This window comes from Scyliorhinus canicula, chromosome 21 (assembly GCF_902713615.1).
Source record: "Scyliorhinus canicula chromosome 21, sScyCan1.1, whole genome shotgun sequence".
Taxonomy (NCBI): Eukaryota; Metazoa; Chordata; class Chondrichthyes; order Carcharhiniformes; family Scyliorhinidae; genus Scyliorhinus; species Scyliorhinus canicula.
In genome coordinates, this window is record NC_052166.1 from 32246673 (window position 1) to 32259627 (window position 12955).

Here is a 12955-nt window from a genome sequence, read left to right on the forward strand (position 1 = left end):
ATTACATGCAATACTCTAGACCTCAGGCTACCAGTTAGCCAAGTCACAAGATTAGTGTCAAATAATTGTTACTTCCTCGTTAGTATAGTGGTTAGTATCCCTGCCTGTCACCTGGGAGACCGGGATTCAATTCCCCGATGGGCGGCACGGTAGCACAGTGGCTAGCATTATTGCTTCACAGCACCAGGGTCCCAGTTTCAATTCCTGGCTTGGGTCACTGTCTGTGGGGAGTCTGCATGTTATCCCAGTGTCTGCGTGGGTTTACTCCCACAAGTCTCAAAAGATGTGCTGTGATGTAATTGGACATTCTGAATTCTCCCTCTGTGCACCCGAACAGGCGCCAGAATGTGTCGACTAGGGGATTTTCACAGTAACTTCATTGCAGTGTTAATGTAAGCCTACTTGTGACAATAAAGATTATTATTAAATAACAAATTTAGATAAAAGTAGACATGGCCACTTTTTCTTTTTACACATTTCAGTATTTATTGCAATGGCTTTGTACTGAGGTCAGTTATGCTTTCAGATCACAGTACTGAATCACACTGGCCAAGGGTCTTCCACTTAATTGGATGGTGGTTACAAATTCTTGATGATCACCGACCACACATGCAATCATTGCACTCGGAACAATTCAAGATAGTTAAACCCTCCAATTCCACCCAACAAGCTGCCTGGTGCTCAACTAGTGCAAAAGCACAGCACACAATGGGCACGATTCTCCGCTCCCCATGCCGGGTGGGAGAATCGTGGGAGGGCCGCTCTGGCACCCCCCAGGATTCTCTCCCCCCCCCCCCCCCCCTCCAAAATGGCGCGTCGCGTTTTGCGACACGCCGCTCGGAGAATCGGCGATCGCCGTTTTTCCCGGCGACTGGTGATTCTCCGGCTGATTGTCGGACCGGCGTCTGTAAACAACGCACTCTTTCCCTTCCGCCGCCCCGCAAGATCAAGCCACCATGTCTTGCGGGGCAGCGGAGGGGAAGACGGCAACCGCGCATGTGTGGGTTGGAGCCGGCCAACCTGCGCATGCGTGGCTGACGTCACTTAGGCGCCGCCGGCCGCGTCATTTTCGGCGCGTCGCTTTGACGCAAACGTCAAGGCCCGGCGGCCGAGTTTCCCGCAACGCTGCTCCTAGCCCCCCCCCCCCCCCCCCCCCCCCCCGGGGGGGGGGGGGGGGGGGGGGGAGAATAGGGGGCGAGGAGCGGCCTCCGATGCCGGAGTGAAACACTCCGGGTTTCATTCCGGCGTCGGCCGTTGCGGAGAATTTCGCCCAATGTTTCTTGAGTATGTCAAACCTGCTGTTTTAGTTTCAGAAGGAGTACATCGTAGTTGGAGGGGAGTATAATGAAACCAAAGGGAAAGATTTAAATGGCTGGAGGTAAAGTACTGATTCATTCAGATTTCATTCAGATTCCAATCAGGTGTTCCAATTTACATCCCAAGACACATCACCTGTAACAAGCAAGAGCTTTCCGAAGAATTTTTGTGGCGTTGATCAAGTTTGAATTATGGAGTATTTCTTTTTCCAGAGTTAATTAATGGCCAAGATGCGCAATGATATTTGAAAAGGTAATTTCAAAATAACTATTCCGCTGCCATTTAATCAAGCTGTTATAGCTGTCACTTGAACCCACTTCCAGTTGCTGCCAGAACTTAGTTTAATTATACGAACGAAGCCAGACCTTCAGTCTTGACCCTGATAAAATTCAAGCAAGTAAATTAAGATTCAGCTGACTGAAATGAGTAGCCTGCTATTCCCCATGTTCTGCAGACTTTTACAATGTTGTTGGCATTACTGCATTCGTTCTTTAGTTATTTTCCCAATAACTTTTGTAAGTTTCATATTTAGGTATCAGGTGATCCTACAATATAATTAACTCTGCCATCTGACAAAACGGACTACATTTTTGAGACCTAGCTGTATTATTTTTCCTGTTTTCCATTGCTTCTCAATTGTGCCAACAAGACACCATCTACTTGTTAGCAACCAGCAATATGCAGGTTGTGATGGGTCAGTAGCTACCCAGGAGTTAGGAGCGGTTTCAATATTTCTAACTTTTTCTATTAAAACAGTAAAAATATATACAAGGCCAAACTGTACAAGCACTAATTTTGTGTTGGAGAAACAGCGTACCCTCCCCTCAGTACCAATGTATGGGGTGGGGGGAGGGCCGGTGTATACTCTGATTATTAAAACAGTTCACAACACATTTCTACAAAAAAAAACAACACAAAAAAAACAAGCACTTTGCTCTGGAGATACCAGATACCCTCGCCTCTGTACCAACAGAAGGGAAAGGAAGGGGGTGGTGAGGAGAGACGGGAAAGGAGGGTGGTGGGGAGGGAGGGAGTCGGGTGTTGGTGGAGGGGGGCCCAATAGGGCACTGCCTGAACTACCTACGGAGGCAGAAAATAAAGGAACCTTCAGTTATGATGTGCCAGATTACAGGAGTCCCCCAGAGGGGGTGAGGGGGCGACAGAGTGTCAGGCATGAGTGAACCCTGCACCCCATTGCAGCGAGCCTCATGTGCACCCTGCACTTCCGACACTGGGCGGCTGACAGCCTTCGAACAGTCGCTTTCCGGGCTCGAATCCTCCACAACACTGAATACAGCAATCCAGGCAATGAGACCTCATCTTCAGTAACTCTACTGCCTTCTCAACCAGCTCCTATGGACTATAGCATCAATTGTACCTCTTTTCTGCCTCTTTCCGAGGGTACCGGAGTGGCATCATGAGCCATCTTTTCAATGGATACTCTTTGTCACCCAGCAACAAACCATCCAACTAAGCTGGAGCCAAGAACAGCCTTGGCACCTGGGAGTGTCACTGAATGCCTGTATTAAGGACTCTTTTGTTTTGTCAACTCTGTTGGAGGAATTCTACCCATTGCAGCCAACAGTGAATGGGGCAGTGCCAACAGCTTATCAGCAGATGGGGATGTGTACACCACAGGGAGCACCTCCTCCTCTGAGGAAGAGAGGGCCAATGGGAGAGACCTGTGGGAGGGATGGTCCTGGCACAGGGGAGTGCAGGGCCTGCAGGGAGAGCGAGGGCATGGCACCACAGAAGATACCACCATCCTGCTGTCAGAGTTTTCAGGCAGCAATCGAGCTACCTCAACATGTCTGAGGTCCAGGACTGCAGGAGGTTCTGCCTCTCTAGGGGCACCGTGACATCATTTTACCACATGACTAGGCTGGAGATCACCTTTAACGTGTAAGTGGGCATCCAATGCCAGTGGCTCTGAAGGTCACAATAGCCCTCAGCATCCAAGCGTCTGATCGTTTTAGGGGTCAGTCAGGAATGTGTGTGGATTGTGCCAATCAACTGTCCATAGCTGCATCAAGCTCGTAACTGACACTCTGATCAGACAGGTCTGCACATTTATTCCCGGACAGACCAAGCCCACCAGGCTGAGCAACACCGAGGCTTCACAGCTATTGCTGGGCTCCCCCACATCCAGGATTCCAGACTGCACTCATGTGGCCACTCTAGTGGGTCAGCTGGGTGTGTTTATGAATAGGAAAGTTTACCACTGCATGAGCATGCAACTAGTACATTTTTAAAAAAAAATTTAGATTACCCAATTATTTTTTCTATTAAGGGGCAATTTAGCGTGGCCAATCCACCTACTCTGCACATTTTTGGGTTGTGGGGGCGAAACCCACGCAGACACGGGGAGAATGTGCAAACTCCACACGGACAGTGACCCAGAGCCGGGATCGAACCTGGGACCTCAGCGCCGTGAGGCGGTTGTGCTAAGCACTAGGCCACTGTGCTGCCCTATGCAACTAGTACATGACCACAGGACTAAGATTCTCCAAGTCTGTGCAAGGTACTCGGACAAAGTCCACAATACGGGCATTCAATGACACTCCCAAGTGCCAAGGCTGTTCTTGGCTCCAGCTTAGTTGGATGGTTTGTTGCTGGGTGACAAAGAGTATCCATTGAAAAGATGGCACATGATGCCACTCCGGTACCCTCGGATAGAGGCAGAAAAGTGGTACAACTGATGCTATGGTCATAGGAGCTGGTTGAGAAGACAGTAGAGTTACTGAAGATGAGGTCTCACTGCCTGGACTGTTCTGGGGGTTCCTTGTAATACTCACAGAGGGTTCCCCTTATTGACGTGGCCTGCTGCATTCTGCACCACCTGGCACTCGCAAGGGAGACCTACTGGCATATGGGGATACTGAGGAAGCTCAAGAGAATCTTCTTCAGAGGAAGACTCTACAGATGGATGTGATGCTGAACCTCGGCAGGATGAGGATGAGGAGGAAGACCTGATGAAGCCTCAGGGAGGCCTTGATTCAACTCTCGTTCAGCTCGGCTGCCTTACATCTCAGTGCAAGGGAGCTGCCTCATATTATGGGTCAGGACCAGAACCCCAATCTTTTGTGAAGATTCCGAATTCGAACTCATCATTTTCCTTTGGTAAAACTGTGAGGAAATGTTAACACCGGACTGATAACACTGACCAACAGGCATCTTTTCCAGTAAAGCCAACTTTAATTTAAACACAGAATTCAACACCATAGCAACAAAGGAATAGCTTACATTTAACAGTTTCAACTTTTACTTGTTTTCTAACCTCTGTTCCAGCCACTGTTAATGGGATTTCCCATTGAAGTCACCCCGTCCCGTGGAACCCCATAGGTGGGGAAGCACTGCCGGCAGGATCAGAGAATCCTGCCACCAGCAAAGGCCGGAGAATTCCGGCCATGGTTTGCAGCCCCTGCCGTCTATCATAAGGAACTGATGAGACTTGCACCTCTGGAAAACATGAAGGACACTCGGAGCATTGAATCAAAATCTTGATTGATATTTTTCGCAGGGAAGGAACATGACATAAAATGGTTGCCACAGTTACCCAAAATTGGTTGTCACAGTTACACAAATACAATACATTACACTGATGAAAGGAATGAATGTCATCCATCAAAACCCACCCTGTGTTCACGGTGCCTTATATTTATGCTTGCAAGTGTTATGTCTTGGTGCCCCCCCCCCTCCCCCCCTCACCACCTGCCTCCCACACCTCGCCAGCAGTGACGTTGCTGACTCTGCTGTCGTGTTGGTCCTGATAACCTTGGCGGGTGTCCTCTGGATGGCAGTGACTAGGCAGACTCCATCTTGTGACATGGCTGGGCACGCCTCATTCATTGCAGCTTCAGAGGATGCTTCAGTCATTGGAAGAAGGACACAGAGGAGGGCCACCCTCATTCGGAGCACCGTGGGAGTACCGCACAGAGACGACAGGCAGCTCACCCTCAAATGTGAGGTGTGTTTGGACCTCCTTGCTTATCATTGATGGGCAGGCACCTAGCAGAGAGACTAGATGCTTCATCCATCTCTCACTGGCACTGACCTCCTGAATTCACTGCCAGTGTGTGGTCTTGCGGGTCTGATCACAACCCCAGAAACCACTGATTGATTAGCTCCCTAACCGTGAGACTCATAACTTTCTCAACGCAGGAGACTGTGCACTCGGTGCTCAGGCTCAATGCAGTGCTCACACTCCACATGGACTACTCAGTGACAGAGACCATGGCACACACACCCTCAGGAATCTCTGCCAGATTTCCCTGCACATCCCACTGGGCATCCAGCATCTGCCCCAAGATGGACGACTCCAGAGGCTCGTTGATGTAGGAGCAGTTTCAAAACCTATGTATTCAGTCAGCTTCCACGTGGGGTTATTCTCTGTGGCTCAAATCAGTAGAGAGGAAAAAACACAACGACAACCTAGACAAGATGGCTGTTTAATCAAGCTTGTTATGTGTACACAGAGAACAGACTGAATATCGGCTAAGACCTGTTCTGCCGAACAAAGACCAGAAGACCAGAAGTGTTAGTTGTGTTGGTCTAACATCAACTGCAACTGGATGCAGTAAAACGAGAAACAGGCTTCCGACACAGTAGATGGTTCAACACTGTTTTATTGAACCTGTTGATTGCTGTACATAATCTGCTGTGGGTTGACACTCTATTAACTTAACTGATGACCTCCTACTGGCTTGACCAGACGAGCTCTCTATCTCATGGTGATGATGTTCATTGGCCTGTGCACTGCGACTATCTCCCTGGCTGTGTCCTGTGACAGAGAGAGAGCCTTAATGCCCTGTGGACTTTATAATGGTGGTATCCTTTCTGGTGATTGGTTGCTCCGTGTCGCGATTGGTTATCCTGTGTGTAAATCACTGCCTGTCTGCATCTCATGATATACATGAGTGGATATTATGGCAGACAGTACTTATATAACATTCAAGAATCAGTAGCCCACCCCAGTTGGATGTGATCCAATCCCTGAAGCTGCTACTTTTAAACTTATTCAATAGAATTGCAAGCAGTGTTTAGACTTCACCCAATAGAATCCGCAAGCAACCCATGATTAATCCTCACCCTGACAGCTGTGTACAATCTCAGCAGCCTGTGCTGACTGTTTGTGAGAAACAGAACAGAACCAGCACCATGGATTGTTTCACAAAGTCAGGATGTCAGAAGTAACGTCCTTTTAGTCAATTGATTACTTATTACTGCTATGTCCTAAAAATTATTGTTTAATGGTTAATAATGATTACTCAGTCCGATAATTTACCTCAACCACCATGCAATACCATCTGACCTGATGAAATGATGCCCATCAGTGTGCTTGCATTTGTACTGGCAAATGGCACTGCCAGCCTGAGCCCTTGGCACTGCCAGGTTACTGGGGTGGCATTTTGAGGCGAGTATGGCACTGACAGGCTGCCAGGCTGGTAGTGTTAAGGTACCCAGATGCCAGGTAGTCTGTGCCAGGGATCGGACCGAGGGGTGCTCTTCCCTTAAGAGGTGGGGTGGGGAGCTCCAGCACCCCCTAAGAGATGAGCTGGGGCAGATGGTGGGGGGGTGTCCAGAGACTGCGGTAGGGTGACCGGAGGGATCCGAGACATTGGGCGGCATTTAAAAATGCTGCCACAATCTCCTCTTGCACTGATCTGAGCTTGTCAGTGCAGGAAGTGAGGTAAGTGCAGCCTCGAAGGGGCGTTCCCGACCGAGTCCAAAAAAAGTGACAGGCACCGAGAAAGACCCCGCTATACACACCCAAAAAGGGACTCTGTTTCCTTTGTGCATTAAATCGCGCCCAAATTTGTTTTCCTATCTTCTACCTCGTTTAAAGTTGGTGGATTGGCAAAAATATTTAAAGTGCCTAGTTTTGCCTTACCCAGTCAACCAAGTCACGCGAAGCCTCAGCTCACATCAAATTATTCCCCAGTGAATTTCTCTAAGCTCGGCCTGCCTTACATACTGGACCACTTGATCTAAAGAAAGGTCACCTTTGATTTTCGGATAGTCGGAGATTCTTTTGCCTACCACTGGTTAATCATGTTTGTTTTACAGCAGAGCTCCGCCTTGGGCTAACGCATGACTAACTGATCTCAGGGATACATCATCATTTATGTCATAGATTCGCAGATCTTGTTCAGTCATCCTTTATACTGCGTACTCCACTGATCCAGGGTTAATGTCCAGCCTTCCCTTTTTTCGCTACACACACTCGGAAATTAAAGCTGGAGAATTTTGGCACTGGGAATTGCTAATTGTGAGCCCACTTCCTCATGGTTATACACAGAAACATACGTAGAAAACCGAAGCAGCAGTAGGCCAGTTGGCCCTTCGAGCCTGCTCCGCCATTCATTATGATCATAGCTGATCATCAAGCTCAATATGCTGATCCCGCCTTCCACCCCCATATTCCTTGATCCCTTCAGCCCCAAGAGGCCAAATCTAATTTCTTCTTGGTTCTTGGTGAAACGTCTGGCCTTCTTTTATGATATGCACCTGTCTTGAGAAATAAAACTGAAAACATTTCCTTCCTTAAATCTTCCTCATTCATATTTCCAAAGGTCTCCTTTGCCTTTTCAACGTGGCCAAGTCAACACTTGTGCCATAGGGTTTGATCTTGATGGAAACTATGGGTAAATGCTGTCAGTGACAACTGTTGCTCGTTTTACTGGAGTGTATTAACACGCCTCCGTTTAAAGGCCGTGTGCTTAACACTACTATGGCTCTGTGTATGTAATTATGCTCAGGAGTCGCCAGGTGCCGTATTTAGACACCTCACAAGTATATCAAGGTCAGGTTCAAAGTAATAAATCTGTACACCGATTAGTACGTCCAAACGATTGATATTTATTATAACAAATATAATAAATACACATGCATACGCTAAAGAGACTAACTTACTTCTAATACTAAACAACTAAAATACTTATCTAGACAGGAACAGGCAAGGTCAGGGGACAAGGCCTTCGTCCCATTCTTGGTCTGCAACTCTCAGGTACTTTAAGTTGTCAGGATCTAGCAAGGTCTGGATCACGTAGCGATCGTTGTATTGGCACTTACAGTTCGATGGCTGATGGCTCCACGGCTGGTGATGGAACTGGAGTCAGGATGCGATGTAGCAGCAAAGCAGAGCCGGAGCAAAAGTAGCAGTCAGAGCCGGAGCCAAAGCAGACCGAGCCATGGGCGGGGTCTACTTTTATAGGTCTTAGAAGTCCGTGCCCCCGTGGGGCGGGCCTTTTACCTGCCATGTATCGATTGGGCCTTTCCCAATCGATATCTTCTAAACCCCCCCAATCTGAGGGTCGTTCCTCGATGGGTGGGGCGGTCCCTATGGTTCTTTGTGTTGGATACCGTGGTGCCGTTCTGTCTGGGCGTCTACTCAAAAGTATCCATTGATACTTAAATGTTTCTATTGTGCGGGGTCTGGATCTGGATCACCTCATTACTATGTAGATCTTGTTGCCATTTACACCTTTGGCTGAAACTCTGCACCTGGCCAAAAACTGGTTTCTGTACGTGCAGAATGCTAATTAGTCTCCTGCAAACTGCTTGTCCTTGCTAAGACTGTTTTTCCCTGCAGCCTTAGCAGTTCTCCATTTTGTATCCCAGTGTCCATCTTAGGTGGCTACACAACTTACTAAAATATTCCCATTCTCCCTAAAACTCCATAATGTTCATTTCAACTAATATGTTGTGTGGCAATGGTAAGATTTGTGCAAGGACTAAGATACAATGTGACGTACATTGACATACATTAGCTGCAGGTATCTTAGCAGGAAATCATTATCATGATATCCCAGATAGTTTTTTTTGTTCGGTCATGGGATGTGGGCATCGCTGGCTGGGCCAGCATTTATTGTCCTTCCGCAAGGATATTTAAGAGTCAACGATCTTTCCGTGGATCTGAAGCCCTATGAAAGCCAGACCAGGTGGGGACAACAAATTTCCTTCCCAAAAGGGACATAAGTGATTCAGATGGGTTTTTACGAAATAGACAGCGGTTTCATAGCGATCATTCGACCTTTAATTCCACATTTTTATTGAATTCAAATTTCACCATCTGCGGGATTTGAACACTGCTCCTCAGAGGCATTACCCTGATTCTCTGGGTTACCAGTCCAGCGACAATACAACTACGCACAAAGTGTAAATTAAGCAATGAATTCTGACTATTAAAAGAGTTGCTCATTTATTTTTCTATACATAATTGGTTAGACTGCTCATTCCACCCCAGAGGTGACGATCAACTGAATTTGGCACCACTAGTACTTGATGACATGTTAGTTCAATTTCCCTGAACTCATTAGGACATTGACTGAAGCAAATCCTCCTGAACAGTAAATGCTCAGTTATTCTGAAATGGGCTTTCAAAATCCAGCGGCAAAAGGACTTACAGCCACTTCCAGTCAGCACAGAAGTGCAGCGAGTTTAATATCTTTGCAACTTCTTCATTCAAAATTCATCGAACCATATGGCATTGCTGATATTATATTGTGTTTTGATTTTCTTTCCAGCGGCTTTCATATTCCATTGACGTACGTCGACAAATAGGGACACCGCATCTTGAAGATAGCGAGTACAGTCAGTTTTGAACAATCTCATACCCCAAGGATATAACAAAATTTAAATATGCACATGAGCAGTTATGATTCTAAATGCTCTAATTTAGACTGGCAGTCACTGAAGGATTAAATAGTTTGAAACATTAAGCAAGTTGTCTGAGCTGATGAAATAGATGAATGAGGTTTGCCGTATGTGTTGTCAAGATATTTTTCCCTCTTGGGTTCATTGCTGTTGAGGTCAATTTAATTCTCCGGCACTGCTCTAACATATTCATTTCTTGTTTTGCCTTTAAAGGGAGGAAGCAATGCGATCTACATATTTTGAAACGCCAGACGACCTCTTGTCCTCATTCGGCCCTGTACGTGACTGCTCGAGGGATAATGGAGGTTGCACAAGAAATTATCGTTGTGTGACCGATCGAAAGGTTGACTCCACTGGGTGTATGGTATGTCGTAAAGCCTCATCAATACCATTGCAGGATGCATGTTAGACAGAATGTTGCGTCAGGGAATGGCCCATTTCTAGATCACCCAAGAAGATCATAGAATCACAGAAACCCAACAGTACATAAGGAGGCCATTCGGCCCATCAAGTCTGCACTGACCCTCTGAATGAAGGCTCCACCTAAGCCCACTCCCCCACCTTAACCCGCAAATCTATCCTACACATCTTTGGACACCAAGGGGCAGTTGATTATGGCCAATCCACCTAATCCACACAATTTTGGGCCATGGAAGGAAACCGGAGCACCCAGAGGAAACCCATGCAGACCTGGGGAGAACATACAAACTCCACACAGACAGTCACCCAATGTCAGAATGGAACCCAGGTCACTGGTGCTGTGAGGCAGCAGTGCTAATCACTGTGCCTCCGTGCCACCCCGAAAGATACATGAATCAATGGTAGAATTGAATTTAACTCTTGAATAGCGTGCAAAAATTGATGTTCTTCAAGTGTCCAGTGCATTGAGAATGCTTCCACAAAGTTGTATAATATCAACCATTGGTTCCAGTCAATCATCAAACATGCTGACTCACAGAGTGACCAATGATCTCAAGTGACCAAGAGTCACCTCTTAGATTAATGTTGAGTGGTCCTTTCCAGTAAATCAACCTGGTTGTCAGCAGTCAATGTCACACCACTTATTCCATCTTCTTTATTCAACCAGAAATGATCATTTTCCAGATTGCCTCACTGGAAAGCGAAGGAAAATAACATTGAATGTGCTGACTCATCCACTGATTGCAGACAAGCTTGGTTCTCTCAATTTGGGTGTCAACTCTGTTAAGTGAATGGCAGTATTTCTTTGCTTCAGCTGTTATTCCTTTCTGCAGAGGCGTTGACTATTGCTGGGATGCAGTTCCTTGGTGGCTACCATCTGCTTTGGGGTTTAGGGGCATGGGACAATGGAGTTAGGTAGCAGATCAGCTATCATGTAATTGGAAGGCAGAACAGGCTGGCGGCAGAGTGGGTATGAGCGTGGAGATAGTGCTAAATGGCCTATTCCTTTTCCTATGTTTAATCACCTCATAGCCATGCTTAAAAATTCTTTCATAATGTGGATTTTGCTGACAAGGCCAGCAATTGTTGCCCATCTCTAATTGCCCTTAAGCTATGTGAATTGCCACACCATTTCAGAGGGTATTTAAGAGTTAACCACATTGCTATATGTGTCTGGATTCATATGTAGGCCAGACCAGGCATGGACGGCAGATTTTCATCCTGAATGAACATGACTGAACCAGATGGGTCTTTACGACAATCGATGACAGATTCGTGGTCACAATGACTGAGATCAGTTTTGTATTTCAGATTTTGTTGTTGAAACTTCCCCAAACGCTGCGGGGGATTTGAATCTCCATCCTCAGAGCATCAGCCTGGGCCTCTGGATCACGAGTCCAGTGCCATCTCACCAAATGATTATTCTGCTCTTCAGGGTCATGGGTTCGAATCCCACCATGCAAGAATCCAGAATAATCTGTTAATTTGCGTCCAGCAGAAGAAAGATCACAAAATCTGCCGAATTGATGGCATCTGATTTACTTGGGAAATATGAACCTCCTATCAGGTCTGGCTGAAAAGTGGCCCCTGCACCAGCTGATGTGAACCTGGGGCAGCTTGGGATGGTGATTAAAAACAACCTTCCCTGTATCACCCATCTCCCCACCACAACAAATAAATACAATGCTAATCGTAAAAAAGTGAGTAATGACGAACTATTTAACCAGTCGTAGCTGGTTTTCCCTTTCCCTAACTCGGAATGAAAAATTTGCATTGATTTAGTGTTATGATCTCTTTAGGGACAAGTAATTATTTAGAATCTGAAAATCCAGGTATTCACAAGCAGAATGAAATCACAAGAGTAACGGTATAAATTAAAAGAATTTTACTGCACATAAACCACAGAACATGAATAGTATTAAATGTATTCTATTATAAATAGTTAGTTATATTAAAGGTATTGAAGTACACTAATACTTATTTGAAACCAAACTGCCTAACTCAAATTTTCTTCCACGGGCATTTTACATACATCCCAAAAATCAGGTCTGATGCTTACCAAAATTGGAAGATTACTTACTTGATCTGAGTACTGCTTTGAAGATTTGTATAAATGTTGAGACTTCTTGAGCAATTTCTTACTTCAGTTAAGGTGCGGGATTCTGTGATCCTGAGCCTAAATGTTGACGCCGTGGTAAACGCCATCACGCTCTCGACGGCATCAATACTGCCTCAGGTTCAGCAGTTCTGGCCCCTACAGGGGGCCAGCATGGCACCGGAGTGGTTCACGCCGCTCCAGCTGCAGATCCCGGCGTCAACTGAGCGGCAGGGGATCCGCGCATGCGCAGTGGCACCGGCGTCAACGCACCCATGCGCAGTGGCACTAGCACCAACGCGCGCATGCACAGTGGCTTCCTTCAATGTGCTGGCCCCTGTAGTCCGGCGCCATGTTGTGTCAGGGCTGGCGTGTTGAAGGAAGCCACTGCACATGCGCGTGTTGGTGCCGGTGCCACTGCAAGAAACGAGGCCCCCAGCCAGATAGGCTGACCCATCAATCGCGGGC

At 46.8% G+C, this 12955-nt stretch overlaps 1 protein-coding gene across 11 annotated transcripts in view; it reads left to right on the forward strand.

Moving 5' to 3' along the window:
• The window catches only part of LOC119955607 (astrotactin-2-like), a 1814189-nt gene that overhangs the window by 1000806 nt on the left and 800428 nt on the right, over nucleotides 1-12955 (forward strand). For all 11 annotated transcript variants that reach the window (XM_038781996.1, XM_038781994.1, XM_038781999.1 and 8 more), the window contains one exon: nucleotides 10186-10336. In XM_038781996.1, the coding sequence (XP_038637924.1) occupies nucleotides 10186-10336 (151 nt within the window). The remainder of the gene's footprint in view (nucleotides 1-10185; nucleotides 10337-12955) is intronic.